A 27,674-nucleotide genomic window follows, 5' to 3' on the forward strand; every position below is an offset into this window, starting at 1 on the left:
AGGCTACCTGCAGCCCCATTGGACAGAGGGATACCTAGTCAGTCTAACCACTAGGCTACCTGCAGCCCCATTGGACAGAGGGATTCCTAGTCAGTCTAACCACTAGGCTACCTGCAGCCCCATTGGACAGAGGGATTCCTAGTCAGTCTAACCACTAGGCTACCTGCAGCCCCATTGGACAGAGGGATTCCTAGTCAGTCTAACCACTAGGCTACCTGCAGCCCCATTGGACAGAGGGATTCCTAGTCAGTCTAACAACTAGGCTACCTGCAGCTCCATTGGACAGAGGGATTCCTAGTCAGTCTAACCACTAGGCTACCTGCAGCTCCATTGGACAGAGGGATTCCTAGTCAGTCTAACCACTAGGCTACCTGCAGCCTCATTGGACAGAGGGATTCCTAGTCAGTCTAACCACTAGGCTACCTGCAGCCCCATTGGACAGAGGGATTCCTAGTCAGTCTAACCACTAGGCTACCTGCAGCCCCATTGGACAGAGGGATACCTAGTCAGTCTAACAACTAGGCTACCTGCAGCTCCATTGGACAGAGGGATACCTAGTCAGTCTAACCACTAGGCTACCTGCAGCCCCATTGGACAGAGGGATACCTAGTCAGTCTAACCACTAGGCTACCTGCAGCCCCATTGGACAGAGGGATACCTAGTCAGTCTAACCACTAGGCTACCTGCAGCCCCATTGGACAGAGGGATACCTAGTCAGTCTAACCACTAGGCTACCTGCAGCCCCATTGGACAGAGGGATTCCTAGTCAGTCTAACCACTAGGCTACCTGCAGCCTCATTGGACAGAGGGATACCTAGTCAGTCTAACCACTAGGCTACCTGCAGCCCCATTGGACAGAGGGATTCCTGGTCAGTCTAACCACTAGGCTACCTGCAGCCTCATTTGACAGAGGAATTCCTAGTCAGTCTAACCACTAGGCTACCTGCAGCCTCATTGGACAGAGGGATACCTAGTCAGTCTAACCACTAGGCTACCTGCAGCCTCATTGGACAGAGGGATTCCTAGTCAGTCTAACCACTAGGCTACCTGCAGCCCCATTGGACAGAGGGATTCCTAGTCAGTCTAACGACTAGGCTACCTGCAGCTCCATTGGACAGAGGGATACCTAGTCAGTCTAACCACTAGGCTACCTGCAGCCTCATTGGACAGAGGGATTCCTAGTCAGTCTAACCACTAGGCTACCTGCAGCCCCATTGGACAGAGGGATTCCTAGTCAGTCTAACGACTAGGCTACCTGCAGCTCCATTGGACAGAGGGATTCCTAGTCAGTCTAACGACTAGGCTACCTGCAGCTCCATTGGACAGAGGGATACCTCTGCTGCTGTTCCAGTTTCAACTGACCTGAGCCCTAGGACCATGCCCCAGGACTACCTGACATGATGACTCCTTGCTGTCCCCAGTCTACCTGGCCATGCTGCTGCTCCAGTTTCAACTTCCACCTGACTGTGCTGCTGCTCTAGTTTCAACTGTTCTGCCTTATTATTATTCGACCATGCTGGTCATTTATGAACATTGAACATCTTGACCATGTTCTGTTATAATCTCCACCCGGCACAGCCAGAAGAGGACTGGCCACCCCACATAGCCTGGTTCCTCTCTAGGTTTCTTCCTAGGTATTGGCCTTTCTAGGGAGTTTTTCCTAGCCACCGTGCTTCTACACCTGCATTGCTTGCTGTTTGGGGTTTTAGGCTGGGTTTCTGTACAGCACTTTGAGATATCAGCTGATGTACGAAGGGCTATATAAATAAATTTGATTTGATTTGATTTACCTAGTCAGTCTAACCACTAGGCTACCTGCAGCCCCATTGGACAGAGGGATTCCTAGTCAGTCTAACCACTATGATACCTGCAGCCCCATTGGACAGAGGGATTCCTAGTCAGTCTAACCACTAGGCTACCTGCAGCCCCATTGGACAGAGGGATACCTAGTCAGTCTAACCACTAGGCTACCTGCAGCCCCATTGGACAGAGGGATACCTAGTCAGTCTAACCACTAGGCTACCTGCAGCCCCATTGGACAGAGGGATTCCTAGTCAGTCTAACCACTAGGCTACCTGCAGCCCCATTGGACAGAGGGATTCCTAGTCAGTCTAACCACTAGGCTACCTGCAGCTCCATTGGACAGAGGGATTCCTAGTCAGTCTAACCACTAGGCTACCTGCAGCTCCATTGGACAGAGGGATTCCTAGTCAGTCTAACCACTAGGCTACCTGCAGCCTCATTGGACAGAGGGATACCTAGTCAGTCTAACCACTAGGCTACCTGCAGCCCCATTGGACAGAGGGATTCCTAGTCAGTCTAACCACTAGGCTACCTGCAGCCCCATTGGACAGAGGGATTCCTAGTCAGTCTAACGACTAGGCTACCTGCAGCTCCATTGGACAGAGGGATTCCTAGTCAGTCTAACCACTAGGCTACCTGCAGCTCCATTGGACAGAGGGATTCCTAGTCAGTCTAACCACTAGGCTACCTGCAGCCTCATTGGACAGAGGGATACCTAGTCAGTCTAACCACTAGGCTACCTGCAGCCCCATTGGACAGAGGGATTCCTGGTCAGTCTAACCACTAGGCTACCTGCAGCCTCATTGGACAGAGGGATACCTAGTCAGTCTAACCACTAGGCTACCTGCAGCCCCATTGGACAGAGGGATTCCTAGTCAGTCTAACCACTAGGCTACCTGCAGCCCCATTGGACAGAGGGATTCCTAGTCAGTCTAACGACTAGGCTACCTGCAGCTCCATTGGACAGAGGGATTCCTAGTCAGTCTAACGACTAGGCTACCTGCAGCTCCATTGGACAGAGGGATACCTAGTCAGTCTAACCACTAGGCTACCTGCAGCCCCATTGGACAGAGGGATTCCTAGTCAGTCTAACCACTATGATACCTGCAGCCCCATTGGACAGAGGGATTCCTAGTCAGTCTAACCACTAGGCTACCTGCAGCCCCATTGGACAGAGGGATACCTAGTCAGTCTAACCACTAGGCTACCTGCAGCCCCATTGGACAGAGGGATACCTAGTCAGTCTAACCACTAGGCTACCTGCAGCCCCATTGGACAGAGGGATTCCTAGTCAGTCTAACCACTAGGCTACCTGCAGCCCCATTGGACAGAGTAACCACTAGGCTACCTGCAGCTCCATTGGACAGAGGGATTCCTAGTCAGTCTAACCACTAGGCTACCTGCAGCTCCATTGGACAGAGGGATTCCTAGTCAGTCTAACCACTAGGCTACCTGCAGCCTCATTGGACAGAGGGATACCTAGTCAGTCTAACCACTAGGCTACCTGCAGCCCCATTGGACAGAGGGATTCCTGGTCAGTCTAACCACTAGGCTACCTGCAGCCTCATTTGACAGAGGAATTCCTAGTCAGTCTAACCACTAGGCTACCTGCAGCCTCATTGGACAGAGGGATACCTAGTCAGTCTAACCACTAGGCTACCTGCAGCCCCATTGGACAGAGGGATTCCTAGTCAGTCTAACCGCTAGGCTACCTGCAGCCCCATTGGACAGAGGGATTCCTAGTCAGTCTAACCACTAGGCTACCTGCAGCCCCATTGGACAGAGGGATACCTAGTCAGTCTAACCACTAGGCTACCTGCAGCCCCATTGGACAGAGGGATTCCTGGTCAGTCTAACCACTAGGCTACCTGCCGGCTCATTGGACAGAGGGATTCCTGGTCAGTCTAACCACTAGGCTACCTGCAGCCCCATTGGACAGAGGGATACCTAGTCAGTCTAACCACTATGCTACCTGCAGCCCCATTGGATAGAGGGATTCCTAGTCAGTCTAACCACTAGGCTACCTGCAGCCCCATTGGACAGAGGGATTCCTAGTCAGTCTAACCACTAGGCTACCTGCCGCCTCATTGGACAGAGGGCCTTGAGTAGATGGGGCTAGAGTCAATCTGAAAACACATCTATTCTAACGCACTGTAATAACATGAGGGCCAAAACTCTGCCAAGACCTTCACCCACATCACTATGTATGGAAGCAACACAGCTGCTGCTGGGGACATTGGGTCCTTGGCTCAGCTAGCCTGCAGGGTTGGGACAGAGGAAGAGGATGAACCTCTGTCTATGGTGAGAGTTATGGAGGAAGAGGAAGAACCTCTCTCTATGGTGAGAGTTATGGAGGAAGAGGATGAACCTCTCTCTATGGTGAGAGTTATGGAGGAAGAGGAAGAACCTCTCTCTATTGTGAGAGATATGGAGGAAGAGGATGAACCTCTCTCTATGGTGAGAGTTATGGAGGAAGAGGATGAACCTGTCTATGGTGAGAGTTATGGAGGAAGAGGAAGAGGATGAACCTCTGTCTATAGTGAGAGTTATGGAGGAAGAGGAAGAACCTCTATCGTGAGAGTTACGGAGGAAGAGGAAGAACCTCTCTCTATGGTGAGAGTTATGGAGGAAGAGGAAGAACCTCTCTATGGTGAGAGTTATGGAGGAAGAGGAAGAACCTCTCTATGGTGAGAGTTACGGAGGAATTTCTCCAAAGCCCAGTTGTCCTGAGTCTGCACAACTCTGCCAGGACCTGGGCTCAAGGGAGACACTCAAGTATTTTAGTACTATATCTCTTGACACAATGATGAAAATAATCATGGCCTCTAAACCTTCAAGCTGCATACTGGACCCTATTCCAACTAAACTACTGACAGAGCTGCTTCCTGTGCTTCGCCCTCCTATGTTGAACATAATAAATGTCTCTCTATCCACCGGATGTGTACCAAACTCACCAAAAGTGGCAGTAATAAAGCCTCTCTTGAAAAAGCCAAACCTTGACCCAGAAAATATTTTAAAAACTAAAATCGGTGTATATCGAATCTCCAATTCCTCTCAATAATGTTAGAAAAAGCTGTTGCTCAGCAACTCACTGCCTTCCTGAAGACAAACAATGTATATGAAACGCTTCAGTCTGGTTTTAGACCCCATCATAGCACTGAGACTGCACTTGTGAAGGTGGTAAATTACCTTTAATGGTGTCAGACCGAGGCTCTGCATCTGTCCTCGTGCTCCTAGACCTTAGTGCTGCTTTTGATACCGTCGATCACCACATTCGTTTGGAGAAATTGGAAACCCAAATTGGTCTACACGGACAAGTTCTGGGCCTGGTTTAGATTTTATCTGTCGGAAAGATATCAGTTTGTCTCTGTAGATGGTTTGTCCTCTGACAACTCAACTGCACATTTCGGTGTTCCTCAAGGTTCCGTTTTAGGACCACTATTGTTTTCACTATATATTTTACCTCTTGGTGATGTCATAGGGAAACATAATGTTTACGATACACAGCTGTACATTTCGTTGAAACATGGTGAAGCCCCAAAAATGTCCCTCTCTGGAAGCCTGTGTTTCAGACATAAGGAAGTGGATGGCAGTAAAGGGCCTTGAGTACTTTTAAACTCGGACAAAACAGAGATGCTTGTTCTAGGTCCCAAGAAACAAAGAGATCTTCTGTTGGATCTGACAATTCATCCTGATGGTTGTACAGTCGTCTCAAATAAAACTGTGAAGGACCTCAGCGTTACTCTGGACCCTGATCTCTCTTTTGAAGAACATATCAAGACCATTTCAAGGACAGCTTTTTTCCATCTACGTAACATTGCAAAAATCACAAACTTTCTGTCCAAAAATTATGCAGAAAAAATGCTTTTGTCACTTCTAGGTTAGACTGCTGCAATGCTCTACTTTCCAGCTACCCGGATAAATCACTAAATAAACTTCAGTTAGTGCTAAATACGGCTGCTAGAATCTTGACTAGAACCCAAAACTTTGATCATATTACTCCAGTGCTAGCCTCTCTACACTGGCTTCCTGTTAAGGCAAGGGCTGATTTAAAGGTTTTACTGCTAACCTACAAAGCATTACATGGGCTTGCTCCTACCCATCTTTCCGATTTGGTCCTGCCGTACATACCTACACGTACGCTACAGTCACAAGACGCAGGCCTCCTTATTGTCCTTAGAATTTCTAAGCAAACACAGATACTGACTTCTAGGCCACACCAGATACTGACTGTTACTTTTGATTTTGACCCCCTCCTTTGTTCAGGGACACATTATTCAATTTCTTTTTAATCACGTCTGTGGAACTTGTTCAGTTTATGTTTGTTGTTGAATCTTATGTTCATACAAATATTTACAAGTTTGCTGAAAATAAACGCTGTTGACAGTGAGGACGTTTCTTTTTTTGCTGAGTTTAATAACAGCCTGATGATGAGACGACAACCTAGACTACATATGACCAATTCCATTAGACGACAACCTAGACTACATATGACCAATTCCATTAGACGACAACCTAGACTACATATGACCAATTCCATTAGACGACAACCTAGACTACATATGACCAATTCCATTAGACGACAACCTAGACTACATATGACCAATTCCATTAGACGACAACCTAGACTACATATGACCAATTCCATTAGACGACAACCTAGACTACATATGACCAATTCCATTAGACGACAACCTAGACTACATATGACCAATTCCATTAGACGACAACCTAGACTACATATGACCAATTCCATTAGACGACAACCTAGACTACATATGACCAATTCCATTAGACGACAACCTAGACTACATATGACCAATTCCATTAGACGACAACCTAGACTACATATGACCAATTCCATTAGACGACAACCTAGACTACATATGACCAATTCCATTAGACGACAACCTAGACTACATATGACCAATTCCATTAGACGACAACCTAGACTACATATGACCAATTCCATTAGACGACAACCTAGACTACATATGACCAATTCCATTAGACGACAACCTAGACTACATATGACCAATTCCATTAGACGACAACCTAGACAACATATGACCAATTCCATTAGACGACAACCTAGACTACATATGACCAATTCCATAAGACGACAACCTAGACTACATATGACCAATTCCATTAGACGACAACCTAGACAACATATGACCAATTCCATTAGACGACAACCTAGACTACATATGACCAATTCCATTAGACGACAGCCTAGACTACATATGACCAATTCCATTAGACGACAACCTAGACTACATATGACCAATTCCATTAGACGACAACCTAGACTACATATGACCAATTCCATTAGACGACAACCTAGACTACATATGACCAATTCCATTAGACGACAGCCTAGACTACATATGACCAATTCCATTAGACGACAACCTAGACTACATATGACCAATTCCATTAGACGACAACCTAGACTACATATGACCAATTCCATTAGACGACAACCTAGACTACATATGACCAATTCCATTAGACGACAACCTAGACTACATATGACCAATTCCATTAGACGACAACCTAGACTACATATGACCAATTCCATTAGACGACAACCTAGACTACATATGACCAATTCCATTAGACGACAACCTAGACTACATATGACCAATTCCATTAGACGACAACCTAGACTACATATGACCAATTCCATTAGACGACAACCTAGACTACATATGACCAATTCCATTAGACGACAACCTAGACAACATATGACCAATTCCATTAGACGACAACCTAGACTACATATGACCAATTCCATTAGACGACAACCTAGACTACATATGACCAATTCCATTAGACGACAACCTAGACAACATATGACCAATTCCATTAGACGACAACCTAGACTACATATGACCAATTCCATTAGACGACAACCTAGACTACATATGACCAATTCCATTAGACGACAACCTAGACTACATATGACCAATTCCATTAGACGACAACCTAGACTACATATGACCAATTCCATTAGACGACAACCTAGACTACATATGACCAATTCCATTAGACGACAACCTAGACTACATATGACCAATTCCATTAGACGACAACCTAGACTACATATGACCAATTCCATTAGACGACAACCTAGACTACATATGACCAATTCCATTAGACGACAACCTAGACTACATATGACCAATTCCATTAGACGACAACCTAGACTACATATGACCAATTCCATTAGACGACAACCTAGACTACATATGACCAATTCCATTAGACGACAACCTAGACTACATATGACCAATTCCATTAGACGACAACCTAGACTACATATGACCAATTCCATTAGACGACAACCTAGACTACATATGACCAATTCCATTAGACGACAACCTAGACTACATATGACCAATTCCATTAGACGACAACCTAGACTACATATGACCAATTCCATTAGACGACAACCTAGACTACATATGACAATTCCATTAGACGACACCTAATATGACAATTCCATTAGACGACAACCTAGACTACATATGACCAATTCCATTAGACGACAACCTAGACTACATATGACCAATTCCATTAGACGACAACCTAGACTACATATGACCAATTCCATTAGACGACAACCTAGACTACATATGACCAATTCCATTAGACGACAACCTAGACTACATATGACCAATTCCATTAGACGACAACCTAGACTACATATGACCAATTCCATTAGACGACAACCTAGACTACATATGACCAATTCCATTAGACGACAACCTAGACTACATATGACCAATTCCATTAGACGACAACCTAGACTACATATGACCAATTCCATTAGACGACAACCTAGACTACATATGACCAATTCCATTAGACGACAACCTAGACAACATATGACCAATTCCATTAGACGACAACCTAGACTACATATGACCAATTCCATAAGACGACAACCTAGACTACATATGACCAATTCCATTAGACGACAACCTAGACAACATATGACCAATTCCATTAGACGACAACCTAGACTACATATGACCAATTCCATTAGACGACAGCCTAGACTACATATGACCAATTCCATTAGACGACAACCTAGACTACATATGACCAATTCCATTAGACGACAACCTAGACTACATATGACCAATTCCATTAGACGACAACCTAGACTACATATGACCAATTCCATTAGACGACAGCCTAGACTACATATGACCAATTCCATTAGACGACAACCTAGACTACATATGACCAATTCCATTAGACGACAACCTAGACTACATATGACCAATTCCATTAGACGACAACCTAGACTACATATGACCAATTCCATTAGACGACAACCTAGACTACATATGACCAATTCCATTAGACGACAACCTAGACTACATATGACCAATTCCATTAGACGACAACCTAGACTACATATGACCAATTCCATTAGACGACAACCTAGACTACATATGACCAATTCCATTAGACGACAACCTAGACTACATATGACCAATTCCATTAGACGACAACGACAACCTAGACAACATATGACCAATTCCATTAGACGACAACCTAGACTACATATGACCAATTCCATTAGACGACAACCTAGACTACATATGACCAATTCCATTAGACGACAACCTAGACAACATATGACCAATTCCATTAGACGACAACCTAGACTACATATGACCAATTCCATTAGACGACAACCTAGACTACATATGACCAATTCCATTAGACGACAACCTAGACTACATATGACCAATTCCATTAGACGACAACCTAGACTACATATGACCAATTCCATTAGACGACAACCTAGACTACATATGACCAATTCCATTAGACGACAACCTAGACAACATATGACCAATTCCATTAGACGACAACCTAGACTACATATGACCAATTCCATTAGACGACAACCTAGACTACATATGACCAATTCCATTAGACGACAACCTAGACTACATATGACCAATTCCATTAGACGACAACCTAGACTACATATGACCAATTCCATTAGACGACAACCTAGACTACATATGACCAATTCCATTAGACGACAACCTAGACTACATATGACCAATTCCATTAGACGACAACCTAGACTACATATGACCAATTCCATTAGACGACAACCTAGACTACATATGACCAATTCCATTAGACGACAACCTAGACTACATATGACCAATTCCATTAGACGACAACCTAGACTACATATGACCAATTCCATTAGACGACAACCTAGACTACATATGACCAATTCCATTAGACGACAACCTAGACTACATATGACCAATTCCATTAGACGACAACCTAGACTACATATGACCAATTCCATTAGACGACAACCTAGACAACATATGACCAATTCCATTAGACGACAACCTAGACTACATATGACCAATTCCATAAGACGACAACCTAGACTACATATGACCAATTCCATTAGACGACAACCTAGACAACATATGACCAATTCCATTAGACGACAACCTAGACTACATATGACCAATTCCATTAGACGACAGCCTAGACTACATATGACCAATTCCATTAGACGACAACCTAGACTACATATGAACAATTCCATTAGACGACAACCTAGACTACATATGACCAATTCCATTAGACGACAACCTAGACTACATATGACCAATTCCATTAGACGACAACCTAGACTACATATGACCAATTCCATTAGACGACAACCTAGACTACATATGACCAATTCCATTAGACGACAACCTAGACTACATATGACCAATTCCATTAGACGACAACCTAGACTACATATGACCAATTCCATTAGACGACAACCTAGACTACATATGACCAATTCCATTAGACGACAACCTAGACTACATATGACCAATTCCATTAGACGACAACCTAGACTACATATGACCAATTCCATTAGACGACAACCTAGACTACATATGACCAATTCCATTAGACGACAACCTAGACTACATATGACCAATTCCATTAGACGACAACCTAGACAACATGACCAATTCCATTAGACGACAACATTAGACTACATATGACCAATTCCATTAGACGACAACCTAGACTACATATGACCAATTCCATTAGACGACAACCTAGACTACATATGACCAATTCCATTAGACGACAACCTAGACTACATATGACCAATTCCATTAGACGACAACCTAGACTACATATGACCAATTCCATTAGACGACAACCTAGACTACATATGACCAATTCCATTAGACGACAACCTAGACAACATATGACCAATTCCATTAGACGACAACCTAGACTACATATGACCAATTCCATAAGACGACAACCTAGACTACATATGACCAATTCCATTAGACGACAACCTAGACAACATATGACCAATTCCATTAGACGACAACCTAGACTACATATGACCAATTCCATTAGACGACAGCCTAGACTACATATGACCAATTCCATTAGACGACAACCTAGACTACATATGAACAATTCCATTAGACGACAACCTAGACTACATATGACCAATTCCATTAGACGACAACCTAGACTACATATGACCAATTCCATTAGACGACAACCTAGACTACATATGACCAATTCCATTAGACGACAACCTAGACTACATATGACCAATTCCATTAGACGACAACCTAGACTACATATGACCAATTCCATTAGACGACAACCTAGACTACATATGACCAATTCCATTAGACGACAACCTAGACTACATATGACCAATTCCATTAGACGACAACCTAGACTACATATGACCAATTCCATTAGACGACAACCTAGACTACATATGACCAATTCCATTAGACGACAACCTAGACTACATATGACCAATTCCATTAGACGACAACCTAGACTACATATGACCAATTCCATTAGACGACAACCTAGACAACATGACCAATTCCATTAGACGACAACATTAGACTACATATGACCAATTCCATTAGACGACAACCTAGACTACATATGACCAATTCCATTAGACGACAACCTAGACTACATATGACCAATTCCATTAGACGACAACCTAGACTACATATGACCAATTCCATTAGACGACAACCTAGACTACATATGACCAATTCCATTAGACGACAACCTAGACTACATATGACCAATTCCATTAGACGACAACCTAGACTACATATGACCAATTCCATTAGACGACAACCTAGACTACATATGACCAATTCCATAAGACGACAACCTAGACTACATATGACCAATTCCATTAGACGACAACCTAGACTACATATGACCAATTCCATAAGACGACAACCTAGACTACATATGACCAATTCCATTAGACGACAACCTAGACTACATATGACCAATTCCATAAGACGACAACCTAGACTACATATGACCAATTCCATAAGACGACAACCTAGACTACATATGACCAATTCCATAAGACGACAACCTAGACTACATATGACCAATTCCATTAGACGACAACCTAGACTACATATGACCAATTCCATTAGACGACAACCTAGACTACATATGACCAATTCCATTAGACGACAACCTAGACTACATATGACCAATTCCATTAGACGACAACCTAGACTACATATGACCAATTCCATTAGACGACAACCTAGACTACATATGACCAATTCCATTAGACGACAACCTAGACTACATATGACCAATTCCATAAGACGACAACCTAGACTACATATGACCAATTCCATTAGACGACAACCTAGACTACATATGACCAATTCCATAAGACGACAACCTAGACTACATATGACCAATTCCATTAGACGACAACCTAGACTACATATGACCAATTCCATAAGACGACAACCTAGACTACATATGACCAATTCCATAAGACGACAACCTAGACTACATATGACCAATTCCATAAGACGACAACCTAGACTACATATGACCAATTCCATTAGACGACAACCTAGACTACATATGACCAATTCCATAACAGACTGGTGCTGAGACGACAGCCTAGACTACATATGACCAATTCCATAAGACGACAACCTAGACTACATATGACCAATTCCATAACAGACTGGTGCTGAGACTCAGATTTGTCCCTTTAAAATGTATGTCAAACTAAAAAAAACAATGATTGCAAAGTTTAACAAACCATACAACTCCATACACAGATGTGTATTCATCTGGATTGAAGCCAAACCAACAGCCAGTATAAACCTGTGCTTAGCCTACAGACAGACATCTCCTCCTATTCTTTGCATTGAGACACAGGGGGAGAGAGAGAGAGCAGTAGGCAGAAATTCTGTTCAAGAGTGATGCTGCATCAGCCCAGGGCAAAGGAGGGGAGAGGGGATGCTAGATCAGCCCAGGGCAGAGGAGGGGAGAGGGGATGCTAGATCAGCCCAGGGCAGAGGAGGGGAGAGGGGCTTCTAGATCAGCCCAGGGCAGAGGAAGGGAGAGGGGCTTCTAGATCAGCCCAGGGCAGAGGAGGGGAGAGGGGATGCTAGATCAGCCCAGGGCAGAGGAAAGGAGAGGGGCTGCTAGATCAGCCCAGGGCAGAGGAAGGGAGAGGGGCTGCTAGATCAGCCCAGGGCAGAGGAGGGGAGAGGGGATGCTATCTAAGGTAGCAATTGTCCTTATGTTAAATAATGCAGCCAATCAAATGACATTCCATAAGCAAGCAAACAGACATCTGGACACCAGCTTCCACATTCAGATGGACTGGCATTACAGCCAAGCTGTACCGGCATTAAAGCCGAGACTGGCATTACAGCCTAGACTGGCATTACAGCCAAGATGTACTGGCATTACAGCCTAGACTGGCATTACAGCCTAGATGGACTGGCATTACAGCCTAGACTGGCATTACAGCCTAGATGGACTGGCATTACAGCCTAGATGGACTGGCATTACAGCCTAGACTGGCATTACAGCCTAGACGTACTGGCATTACAGCCAATATGTACTGGCATTACAGCCTAGACTGGCATTACAGCCTAGATGGACTGGCATTACAGCCTAGACTGGCATTACTGCCTAGATGGACTGGCATTAAAGCCTAGATGGACTGACATTAAAGCCTAGATGGACTGACATTACAGCCTAGATGGACTGGCATTACTGCCTAGATGGACTGGCATTACTGCCTAGATGGACTGGCATTACAGCCTAGATGGACTGGCATTACAGCCTAGATGGACTGGCATTACAGCCTAGATGGACTGGCATTACTGCCTAGATGGACTGGCATTGCAGCCTAGATGGACTGGCATTACAGCCTAGATGGACTGGCATTACAGCCTAGATGGACTGGCATTACAGCCTAGATGGACTGGCATTACAGCCTAGACTGGCATTACAGCCTAGATGGACTGGCATTAAAGCCAAGACTGGCATTACAGCCTAGATGGACTGGCATTAAAGCCGAGACTGGCATTACTGCCTAGATGGACTGGCATTACAGCCTAGATGGACTGGCATTAAAGCCGAGACTGGCATTACTGCCTATATGGACTGGCATTAAAGCCTAGATGGACTGGCATTACTGCCTAGATGGACTGGCATTACAGCCTAGACTGGCATTACAGCCTAGACTGGCATTAAAGCCTAGATGGACTGGCATTACTGCCTAGATGGACTGGCATTACAGCCTAGACTGGCATTACTGCCTAGATGGACTGGCATTACAGCCTAGATGGACTGGCATTACAGCCTAGACTGGCATTACAGCCTAAATGGACTGGCATTACAGCCTAGACTGGCATTACAGCCTAGATGGACTGGCATTACAGCCTAGATGGACTGGCATTACTGCCTAGATGGACTGGCATTACTGCCTAGATGGACTGGCATTACTGCCTAGATGGACTGGCATTACAGCCTAGATGGACTGGCATTACAGCCTAGATGGACTGGCATTACAGCCTAGATGGACTGGCATTACAGCCTAGACTGGCATTACAGCCAAGATGTACTGGCATTACAGCCTAGACTGGCATTACAGCCTAGATGGACTGGCATTACAGCCTAGATGGACTGGCATTACAGCCTAGATGGACTGGCATTACAGCCTAGATGGACTGGCATTACAGCCTAGACTGGCATTACTGCCTAGATGGACTGGCATTACAGCCTAGATGGACTGGCATTACAGCCTAGATGGACTGGCATTACAGCCTAGACGGACTGGCATTACTGCCTAGATGGACTGGCATTACAGCCTAGATGGACTGGCATTACAGCCTAGATGGACTGGCATTACTGCCTAGATGGACTGGCATTACTGCCTAGATGGACTGGCATTACTGCCTAGATGGACTGGCATTAAAGCCTAGATGGACTGGCATTAAAGCCTAGATGGACTGGCATTAAAGCCTAGATGGACTGGCATTACTGCCTAGATGGACTGGCATTACTGCCTAGATGGACTGGCATTAAAGCCTAGATGGACTGGCATTAAAGCCTAGATGGACTGGCATTACTGCCTAGATGGACTGGCATTACTGCCTAGATGGACTGGCATTACAGCCTAGACGGACTGGCACTACAGCCTAGACTGGCATTACTGCCTAGATGGACTGGCATTACAGCCTAGACTGGCATTACAGCCTAGACTGGGATTAAAGCCTAGATGGACTGGCATTACTGCCTAGATGGACTGGCATTACAGCCTAGACTGGCATTACTGCCTAGATGGACTGGCATTACAGCCTAGACTGGCATTACAGCCTAGATGGACTGGCATTACAGCCTAGATGGACTGGCATTACAGCCTAGATGGACTGGCATTACTGCCTAGATGGACTGGCATTACTGCCTAGATGGACTGGCATTACTGCCTAGATGGACTGGCATTACAGCCTAGACGGACTGGCACTACAGCCTAGACTGGCATTACAGCCTAGATGGACTGGCATTACAGCCTAGATGGACTGACATTACTGCCTAGATGGACTGGCATTACTGCCTAGATGGACTGGCATTACTGCCTAGATGGACTGGCATTACAGCCTAGATGGACTGGCATTACAGCCTAGACTGGCATTACTGCCTAGATGGACTGGCATTACAGACTAGATGGACTGACATTACAGCCTAGATGGACTGGCATTAAAGCCTAGATGGACTGGCATTACAGCCTAGATGGACTGGCATTACTGCCTAGATGGACTGGCATTACAGCCTAGACGGACTGGCACTACAGCCTAGACTGGCATTACTGCCTAGATGGACTGGCATTACAGCCTAGACTGGCATTACAGCCTAGACTGGGATTAAAGCCTAGATGGACTGGCATTACTGCCTAGATGGACTGGCATTACAGCCTAGACTGGCATTACTGCCTAGATGGACTGGCATTACAGCCTAGATGGACTGGCATTACAGCCTAGATGGACTGGCATTACTGCCTAGATGGACTGGCATTACTGCCTAGATGGACTGGCATTACAGCCTAGATGGACTGGCATTACAGCCTAGGTGGACTGTCATTACAGCCTAGACTGGCATTACAGCCTAGATGGACTGGCATTACTGCCTAGATGGACTGGCATTACTGCCTAGATGGACCGGCATTACTGCCTAGATGGACTGGCATTACAGCCGAGACTGGCATTACAGCCTAGACTGGCATTACAGCCAAGATGTACTGGCATTACAGCCTAGACTGGCATTACAGCCTAGATGGACTGGCATTACAGCCTAGATGGACTGGCATTACAGCCTAGACTGGCATTACAGCCTAGACGTACTGGCATTACAGCCTAGATGGACTGGCATTACAGCCTAGATGGACTGGCATTACAGCCAAGATGTACTGGCATTACAGCCAAGATGTACTGGCATTACAGCCAAGATGTACTGGCATTACAGCCTAGATGGACTGGCATTACTGCCTAGATGGACTGGCATTACAGCCTAGATGGACTGGCATTACAGCCTAGATGGACTGGCATTACTGCCTAGATGGACTGGCATTACAGCCTAGACGGACTGGCACTACAGCCTAGACTGGCATTACAGCCTAGATGGACTGGCATTAAAGCCTAGATGGACTGGCATTACAGCCTAGATGGACTGGCATTACAGCCTAGATGGACTGGCATTACTGCCTAGACTGGCATTACAGCCTAGACTGGCATTACAGCCTAGATGGACTGGCATTACAGCCTAGACTGGCATTACTGCCTAGATGGACTGACATTACAGCCTAGATGGACTGGCATTACTGCCTAGATGGACTGGCATTACAGCCTAGATGGACTGGCATTACAGCCTAGATGGACTGGCATTACAGCCTAGACTGGCATTACAGCCTAGATGGACTGACATTACAGCCTAGATGGACTGGCATTACAGCCTAGATGGACTGGCATTACAGCCTAGATGGACTGGCATTACAGACTAGATGGACTGGCATTACTGCCTAGATGGACTGGCATTACAGCCTAGACTGGCATTACAGCCTAGATGGACTGGCATTAAGATGTAGATTAAGAAACACACACTGACCAGGTAGATAACATCGTTAAAAACACATTTCCAGTAGTAGACTATGAATTAATATATATTTTCCTATTCATCACAACTACCTCCCGCCCCTCACTGTCAAGCCCATCTCACGGCATGCAGCTGACTGCAGTGGCGAGTCGATAGGATAGAGCAGAAGTGTTATAAACTCAGTGTTTAGCATAGGGCTCAAGAACGCCTACTTCATTGATATGAGCTACTACCGTGTTCACAATTCAATCCGTGACATCTAATCATTGTTTATCTTCATTTTTCCCGTTTCAGCACCTCGGCATCCGTAGGCTACTTTTACAGTAAACCCCGAGCTCGGGCGCTCCATCCTTTGACACCCACGATGCGAATTCCAGATGGCACTGTAGATGATGCGACATCGTCATGACGAATCACGTTCAACATCCATTAAGATCTAGTGAACTTAAAGTCAAATTAAATGTAGTAATAAATAACGATATGACACACAAAGCTGTCAACTGTAGTCTCTGCGCTCAGCGCGGCGCAGCAGCTTTGCGGTAAACTCTGCGCCAACAGCCAGAACCGAACCGGAGGAATCGAACGCGATGCAGACAAATCTACAACCGAACCAACAGCAGTAATCAAACCGACATATTACAAGTGTAATCGCTTAGAAATGCACTTACGGTTCGTAGGAACTGGATTTCATCTTCGCCGGCTTCTCCCGCATCAGCCATAGTTGCCGTCCGCGACAGAGACCCGACAGAGCCGAACGGAGTATCCGTGTGGAGGCGACAGAAGGCAGCACCGGGGATGCTGCTGACCGTAGCTGAAGAATAACCCAGGATGTGTTGCCTCGCTCTCATTGGACGGGTTACATATTCAAAACGAGGAGGAGTTGTGCAGGTGTGTGTGTGAGCCGAGACTTTGAAGATGATCACTGTGCTCCCTCTTCCGGTATCATTTAAAAACAGATGGTGCACCAACGTGAACGGATGAAGGAAGATACGATTCTACTGTTATTGAAGAACGGCGTCGTACACCGACGGTGGTTGGAGATTCTGGTTGATTGAGTCATTAAAAAATCGTTAAAATAGGATTAGCTTGAGGTATGTCAGGAATGTTGCTGTTTTATCACGGGAGGCATATCCCGATCAACCAACCAACTAATCAATCAATATTTCGATACAAGGCCAGCCAATATAGTATATGATCTGTTAAAGAGCGCTGCAGCTAGTGTTGTTTTGTAATCGTATAATACAACAGACATCAAGACAGAGCCACATACTGAGTAAATTATTTTATACTAATGTTCTGTAATCTCAGAACATTCATAAAATAAAATAAATCACTACTTCTTTTCAGAAATAGTGGACACCTCCAGGATAAATCGATAACATTGCAAAATGACAATGATAACAGGTCAGTCAATAGTTTTTGGCACATTTCTTTAAAGACAAATTGTGAAACAATCCAAATCATTCAAATCTGTATTTTACAATAACCATTCATAAAAAACATGTACCTTTTTATAGAGGTTTAGACATTAATATGGCGTGTCAAGTAAGTGTACATTTTGTAATTAAGACCATTTTTACTAATTATAAATTTTGTAAACAAGTTGTATCTAATTAGCATAAATACAATCTCAAATAAAAACTGCTGAGGAAATGTACGTCTTTTAGAACCAAATATGTCCCTAATGATCCAATTCTGAAATTAAACCATATCTGTTAATTATTCAAATCTAAGATTGTGATTGCCAGAATAATGTATAAATGACATTGGCAACAGTTGTTGTATTAAAACTGTCAAATGTTAGACCATACAAAAACAGCTCCATTTCTTAACTGACAGGTGGCCATTTTGAAAATAGCTATAAAAATTAAACTTATTTTTTTCAAGTTGAGCCTCGATTCACTGGAAGTGTAGTTTTTAAAATGATCTGGCCCTAAGCAGGGTCTAGAAGGGATGCAGATTTTTTCAGAATGTACTTTTTGTAGCAAGTTAGGAGCATTAATGTAGCAGGTTTGGGAGCATTAACGTAGCAGGTTAGGGAGAATTAACGTAGCAGGTTTGAGAGAATTAACGTAGCAGGTTAGGGAGAATTAACGTAGCAGGTTTGAGAGAATTAACGTAGCAGGTTAGGGAGAACTAACGTAGCAGGTTTGAGAGAATTAACGTAGCAGGTTAGGGAGAACTAACGTAGCAGGTTAGGGAGAACTAACGTAGCAGGTTTGGGAGAATTAACGTAGCAGGTTAGGGAGAACTAACGTAGCAGGTTTGGGAGAATTAACGTAGCAGGTTAGGGAGAACTAACGTAGCAGGTTTGGGAGAATTAACGTAGCAGGTTAGGGAGAATTAACGTAGCAGGTTAGGGAGAATTAACGTAGCAGGTTTGGGAGAATTAACGTAGCAGGTTTGGGAGAATTAACGTAGCAGGTTTGGGAGAATTAACGTAGGTTAGGGAGAATTAACGTAGCAGGTTTGAGAGAATTAACGTAGCAGGTTAGGGAGAATTAACGTAGCAGGTTAGGGAGAATTAACGTAGCAGGTTTGAGAGAATTAACGTAGCAGGTTAGGGAGAACTAACGTAGCAGGTTTGAGAGAATTAACGTAGCAGGTTAGGGAGAATTAACGTAGCAGGTTTGGGACAATTAACGTAGCAGGTTAGGGAGAACTAACGTAGCAGGTTAGAGAGAATTAACGTAGCAGGTTAGGGAGAACTAACGTAGCAGGTTTGAGAGAATTAACGTAGCAGGTTAGGGAGAACTAACATAGCAGGTTAGGGAGAACTAACGTAGCAGGTTAGGGAGAACTAACGTAGCAGGTTTGAAAGAATTAACGAAGCAGGTTTGGGAGAATTAACGTAGCAGGTTAGGGAGAATTAACGTAGCAGGTTTGGGACAATTAACGTAGCAGGTTAGGGAGAACTAACGTAGCAGGTTAGGGAGAATTAACGTAGCAGGTTAGGGAGAACTAACGTAGCAGGTTTGAGAGAATTAACGTAGCAGGTTAGGGAGAACTAACGTAGCAGGTTAGGGAGAACTAACGTAGCAGGTTAGGGAGAATTAACGTAGCAGGTTAGGGAGAACTAACGTAGCAGGTTTGAGAGAATTAACGTAGCAGGTTAGGGAGAACTAACGTAGCAGGTTAGGGAGAACTAACGTAGCGGGTTAGGGAGAACTAACGTAGCAGGTTTGAAAGAATTAACGAAGCAGGTTTGGGAGAATTAACGTAGGTTTGGGAGAATTAACGTAGCAGGTTAGGGAGAACTAACGTAGCAGGTTAGGGAGAATTAACGTAGCAGGTTAGGGAGAATTAACGTAGCAGGTTTGGGAGAATTAACGTAGCAGGTTTGGGAGAATTAACGTAGCAGGTTTGGGAGAATTAACGTAGCAGGTTAGGGAGAATTAACGTAGCAGGTTAGGAGAATTGGGTTAAGGTTGGGAAAAGGGTTAGAATTTGTCAACTTTTGACATCAATTTGACAAAAGCTGTATCCCATCTAGACATGACCATTGAGCAGCGCGTCTGTTTTCTAGGTAGTGGTTGTGGATGCATTAGTGTCGTAGCCCAGGATTGGTTGAAGTATCACTGTCAGTCAGTGTCATAGCTCAGGATTGGTTGAAGTATCACTGTCAGTCAGTGTCGTGGCCCAGGATTGGTTGAAGTATCACTGTCAGTCAGTGTCGTAGCCCAGGATCGGCCCCAGCCAGCGTTCCACCTCAGACACTGGCATCTCTTTCCTCCCAGCATAGTCCTCCACCTGTGGTAACATGACATACCACACATTAACATACCACACTAGCATAATGTCATGACAAACCAGACATTAACATACCACACGCTAATATAATGTCATGACATACCATACATTAACATAATGTCATGACATACCAAACAGTAACATAATGTCATGACATACCACACATTAACATAATGTCATGACATACCACACATTAACATAATGTCATGACATACCACACATTAACATAATGTCATGACATACCACACATTAACATAATGTCATGACATACCACACATTAACACCATTAACATAATGTCATGGCATACCACACATTAACATAATGTCATGACATCCCACACATTAACACCATTAACATAATGTCATGACATCCCACACATTAACACCATTAACATCATGTCATGACATCCCACACATTAACACCATTAACATACCACACATTATCATGTCATGACATCCCACACATTAACACCATTAACATAATGTCATGACATCCCACACATTAACACCATTAACATCATGTCATGACATACCACACATTAACACCATTAACATAATGTCATTACATACCACACATTAACACCATTAACATAATGTCATTACATACCACACATTAACACCATTAACATCATGTCATGACATCCCACACATTAACCCTATTAACATAATGTCATGACATACCACACATTAACATAATGTCATGACATACCACACATTAACACCATTAACATAATGTCATGACATACCACACATTAACATCATGTCATGACATCCCACACATTAACACCATTAACATAATGTCATGACATCCCACACATTAACACCATTAACATCATGTCATGACATCCCACACATTAACACCATTAACATACCACACATTATCATGTCATGACATCCCACACATTAACACCATTAACATCATGTCATGACATACCACACATTAACACCATTAACATAATGTCATTACATACCACACATTAACACCATTAACATCATGTCATGACATCCCACACATTAACACCATTAACATACCACACATTATCATGTCATGACATCCCACACATTAACCCTATTAACATAATGTCATGACATCCCACACATTAACACCATTAACATCATGTCATGACATACCACACATTAACACCATTAACATAATGTCATTACATACCACACATTAACACCATTAACATCATGTCATGACATACCACACATTAACACCATTAACATCATGTCATTACATACCACACATTAACACCATTAACATAATGTCATGACATACCACACATTGCCATTAACATAATGTCATTACATACCGCTCATTAACATAATGGCATTACATACCACACATTAACACCATTACCTGCTGGTTACTAGTCCAACGCTCTAACCACTAGGCTACCTGCTGGTTACTGGCCCAACGCTCTAACCACTAGGCTACCTGCTGGTTACTAGTCCAACGCTCTAACCACTAGGCTACCTGCTGGTTACTGACCCAACGCTCTAACCACTAGGCTACCTGCTGGTTACTGGCCCAACGCTCTAACCACTAGGCTACCTGCTGGTTACTAGTCCAACGCTCTAACCACTAGGCTACCTGCTGGTTACTGGCCCAACACTCTAACCACTAGGCTACCTGCTGGTTACTAGTACAATGCTCTAACCACTAGTCTACCTGCTGGTTACTGACCCAACGCTCTAACCACTAGGCTACCTGCTGGTTACTGGCCCAACGCTCTAACCACTAGGCTACCTGCTGGTTACTGGCCCAACACTCTAACCACTAGGCTACCTGCTGGTTACTAGTCCAACGCTCTAACCACTAGGCTACCTGCCACCCCAAGTACATGTAAAATCCCATAGAGAACGCTAACTAAATGTTAACGAGCGCATTTTGGACCGTTTCTGACCTAAACTATACAAGTACACTCAAAAATGCTACTCAGTTTGCTGCACAAAACACACACATATATATATATATATTAGACAGCAAGGCTCTTGATTCAGGAGGGGATTCTCTGCTGTTACGAAGCAAACGCTTGGTTTTGGAAGAAGCTAACCACTTCGCTAGATAGGCTAACGTGCTACTAATATTAGCACACCAAATACACAACTACAGCGCTTTTAGACAGCTAGACAGGATTTGAACCAAGGACTGTAGTGACGCCTCTTGAACTTAGGATGAACAGTGCCTTAGGCCCAAGTGTCAGTGGGGGTTTAAAAACAGCGCCCCCTTGTGGTGGGTTGTTAATCGGTTACATAACAAATAAAACAAATGAATCCCATCCTGAGCCTGTATCAGTACCTGTTCTCTGGTGACCTTTCCCACAGCGAAGTAGGTAGCTTTAGGGTGAGAGAAGTACAGCCCAGAGACAGCAGCTGCTGGGGTCATGGCCAGAGACTCAGTCAACTTGATACCTGGAAACACATCAGACATCATCAAAACCTCATTTAGAGACTCTCTCAAGCGGCTGGGATTTTGGGGGTCGCCATCAGTCATAAAAGCCAACCAACACAGAAAGAAGTCTATAATGCAGAAACTACTCTATACCCCCCCCCCCCATCTCAACTAGACATTCTTCTGCACTGATAGGAAAAGACTGGACAGGTGGTAACAATATGGTTTAGAAGCTCCTCATTAGACTGTCAATTAGACATTCATCTGGACAGGTGGAAACAACATGGTTTAGAAACTCCTCGTTAGACTGTCAATTAGACATTCATCTGGACAGGTGGAAAACAACATGGTTTACAACCTCCTTAGACTGTCAATTAGACATTCATCTGGACAGGTGGAAAACAACATGGTTTAGAAGCTCCTCATTAGACTGTCTTTCACCTGGTCAGATGTATCAGATGAAAGGGGAGAGGGGTTGAGAGGAAGAGGCCTTACCCGTCTTCTCCTCTACCTCGCCCAGTGTCCACATGGCGGTCTTCTCAGTGTGGTCGGGCTGGGAGGGGTATCCTGCGGCTGGCCTGATGCCCTCGTAACGGATCCTGTGCATGTCCTCAGTCGGGAGGTTCTCCTCCATGCTGTAGCCCCACAGCTCCCTACGCACCCTGGCGTGGAGCTCCTCGGCAAACGCCTGGTGGACGGGGAGACGCACAGACCTTTAGCTTCTCATGGACTCTAATGTCACTGTTCACCTGGCCTATTAGTGGCTTCCTATTGGCCTATAGTTATCAGTCTGTCAGGTATGGCTTCCTATTGGGCTGTAGTTATCAGTCTGTCATGTATGGCTTCCTATTGGGCTGTAGTTATCAGTCTGTCACGTATGGCTTCCTATTGGGCTGTAGTTTTCAGTCTGTCACGTATGGCTTCCTATTGGGCTATAGTTATCAGTCTGTCATGTATGGCTTCCTATTGGGCTGTAGTTATCAGTATAGTAACACTAGAGTCAATACCTCAGCCAGTCCGTACCTCAGTATAGTAACACTAGAGTCTGTACCTCAATATAGTAACACTAGAGTCCTCAGCCAGGTGTCAGTATAGTAACACTAGAGTCCGTACCTCCAGTATAGTGACACTAGGGTCCGTACCTCAGTATAGTAACACTAGAGTCCTCAGCCAGGTGTCAGTATAGTAACACTAGAGTCCGTACCTCCAGTATAGTGACACTAGAGTCCGTACCTCAGTATAGTAACACTAGAGTCCTCAGCCAGGTGTCAGTATAGTAACACTAGAGTCCGTACCTCAGTATAGTGACACTAGAGTCCTCAGCTAGGAGTCAGTATAGTAACACTGGAGTCCATACCTCAGTATAGTAACACTAGAGTCCTCAGCTAGGAGTCAGTATAGTAACACTAGAGTCCTCAGCTAGGTGTCAGTATAGTAACACTAGAGTCCGTACCTCAGTATAGTGACACTAGAGTCCGTACCTCAGTATAGTAACACTAGAGTCTGTACCTCAGCTAGGAGTCAGTATAGTAACACTAGAGTCCGTACCTCACTATAGTAACACTAGAGTCCATACCTCAGTATAGTAACACTAGAGTCCTCAGCCAGGTGTCAGTTTAGTAACACTAGAGTCCTCAGCTAGGTGTCAGTATATAGTCCGTACCTCAGTATAGTGACACTAGAGTCCGTATCTCAGTATAGTGACACTAGAGTCCGTACCTCAGTATAGTAACACTAGAGTCCGTACCTCAGCTAGGAGTCAGTATAGTAACACTAGAGTCCGTACCTCAGTATAGTAACACTAGAGTCCATACCTCAGTATAGTAACACTAGAGTCCTCAGCCAGGTGTCAGTTTAGTAACACTAGAGTCCTCAGCTAGGTGTCAGTATAGAGTCCGTACCTCAGTATAGTGACACTAGAGTCCGTATCTCAGTATAGTGACACTAGAGTCCGTACCTCAGTATAGTGACACTAGAGTCCGTACCTCAGTATAGTAACACTAGAGTCCGTACCTCAGCCAGGTGTCAGTATAGTGACACTAGAGTCCGTACCTCAGTATAGTAACACTAGAGTCCATACCTCAGTATAGTGACACTAGAGTCCGTACCTCAGTATAGTGACACTAGAGTCCGTACCTCAGTATAGTGACACTAGAGTCCGTACCTCAGTATAGTGACACTAGAGTCCGTACCTCAGTATAGTAACAATAGTCCGTACCTCAGTATAGTGACACTAGAGTCCGTACCTCAGTATAGTAACACTAGAGTCCGTACCTCAGCCAGGTGTCAGTATAGTAACACTAGAGTCCATACCTCAGCCAGGCGGTCTGCCAGAGCCTTCACCATGATACTGTTGTAGTCGTCTCCCTGGGTCTCAAACTGTTTGCTCAGCTCCTCCGCTCCGAACACAGCTACAGCAAACATCCCCATGTAGTCCGACACACGGCTGGCCCTCGGGGCCACGAAGTCGGACAGGCAGTAGTAGGGGTCTGAGCTGGCACTGTCCTTCTCTGCCTACAAGACAAACACAGTTATCTTACAATACATGCTTGTTGTTCGGGTTGACCCCATTTAGTCGGCTGTTTCCATTGATTGGTCCATAGACTGTTGGTCGACCCAGATGTCTTTAAGTCGAGCAGTAGCAACAAAATCTAAACAATTGGTGTACAAGACACCTTTCTGATTGGCTCCTGTCTGATTGGACTGATCCATTGTGGAGGCCTGTCTGAGTGGACTAATCCATTGTGGAGGCCTGTCTGAGTGGACTAATCCATTATGGAGGCCTGTCTGAGTGGACTAATCCATTATAGAGGCCTGTCTGAGTGGACTAATCCATTATAGAGACCTGTCTGAGTGGACTAATCCATTATGGAGGCCTGTCTGAGTGGACTAATCCATTATAGAGGCCTGTCTGAGTGGACTAATCCATTATAGAGGTCTATCTCAGTGGACTAATCCATTATAGAGGCCTGTCTCAGTGGACTAATCCATTGTAGAGGTCTGTCTCAGTGGACTAATCCATTATAGAGACCTGTCTCAGTGGACCGATCCATTGTGGAGGCTGTGGGGGTGACACAGTCCATCAGTCTAAGACATATGCTACCGTAATTATATATGGTTATATTATGTAAGAACAACGGTGCAACACAAATAATGCACTGTCAGCTGTGGTGTGTACCTTCCAAATCATATCCAATCATTTTAATTTACCACAGGTGGTCTCCAATCGAGTTGAAGAAACATCTCAAGGATGATCAATGGAAACAGGATGCAGCTGAACTCAATTTAGAGTCTCATAGCAAAAGGTCTGAATACTTACGTAAATAAGATATCCGTTTTTTATTTGGAATAAATTTGCAAAAAAATATAAAAACCAGTTTTTGCTTTGTCATTATGGGGTATTGTGATGTCATTACTGTGTATTGTGATGTCATTACTGTGTATTGTGATGTCATTACTGTGTATTGTGATGTCATTACTGTGTATTGTGATGTCATTACTGTGTATTGTGTGTAGAGATTGATGAGGAAAATAAAACAATTTAACCCATTTTAGAATAAGGCTGTAATGTAACAGAATGTGGAAAAAAATCAAGGGGTCTGAATACTTTGTATATCAATCAACAATCAACACACAGTTCATGATGTGAAATGCAAATCAAGCATTTTACTTTTTAAATAAAATAAATGCGAATAATTAAGAGTAAACAATAAATAAACCGTTCCGTTTCAGAAATTTAATTCACGAATGAACGCGACTGTTTTTAGTCTTTGCTGTAATAAATGCTTTAAAAAAATGCTCTTTGGGAGACTTATAATGTATTTAGTGTTGTTTACATTGGTCCAAACGGTCAGAAAAAATGATATTGTAATCTAACAGCACCTGTTTGGTACACACATCATCCTAATATGCAGCACTTTCTCCAGAACTTGTGTTTCCTGATCCACACATCGGACTTCCCCTTTACCTCCTGAGCAACCAGTAAACATTCCCATCCCGTTTTAAGTTTGTCAGGTCCTCTGGATCCATTTAGCCGTCGCATGTGTTACAGTGCTCAAGAGTTTGTTATAACAAATGTATTGATGTGATATGCTATAGGTCAGGCCCTATTGGTCATGTCACAGTCAGCTGCAGCAGGGAGGAGCGAGAGACAGCAGGGAGGAGAGAGAGACGGCAGGGAGGAGGGAGAGACGGCAGGGAGGAGAGAGAGACGGCAGGGAGGAGAGAGAGA

The 27,674-nt window shown here is 44.2% G+C and overlaps 2 protein-coding genes across 2 annotated transcripts in view; both read right to left on the reverse strand.

Moving 5' to 3' along the window:
* LOC116359720 (ryanodine receptor 2) overlaps nt 1-18,503 on the reverse strand; it is a 176,335-nt gene extending 157,832 nt beyond the window's left edge. The window contains exon 1 of the mRNA XM_031813064.1: nt 17,967-18,503. Within this exon, the coding sequence (XP_031668924.1) occupies nt 17,967-18,146 (180 nt within the window). The 5' untranslated portion in view covers nt 18,147-18,503. The remainder of the gene's footprint in view (nt 1-17,966) is intronic.
* Nucleotides 18,504-18,567: 64 nt separating this feature from the next.
* LOC109885516 (methionine synthase) overlaps nt 18,568-27,674 on the reverse strand; it is a 65,406-nt gene continuing 56,299 nt past the window's right edge. The window contains exons 30-33 of the mRNA XM_031812992.1: nt 25,757-25,957; nt 23,939-24,131; nt 23,351-23,463; nt 18,568-21,048 (exon numbers count right to left, since the gene is read on the reverse strand). Coding sequence (XP_031668852.1) covers nt 20,962-21,048; nt 23,351-23,463; nt 23,939-24,131; nt 25,757-25,957 — 594 coding nt within the window. The 3' untranslated portion in view covers nt 18,568-20,961. The remainder of the gene's footprint in view (nt 21,049-23,350; nt 23,464-23,938; nt 24,132-25,756; nt 25,958-27,674) is intronic.

The sequence above is a fragment of the Oncorhynchus kisutch genome, unplaced genomic scaffold (genome assembly GCF_002021735.2).
Source record: "Oncorhynchus kisutch isolate 150728-3 unplaced genomic scaffold, Okis_V2 Okis04b-Okis11a_hom, whole genome shotgun sequence".
NCBI lineage: Eukaryota > Metazoa > Chordata > Actinopteri > Salmoniformes > Salmonidae > Oncorhynchus > Oncorhynchus kisutch.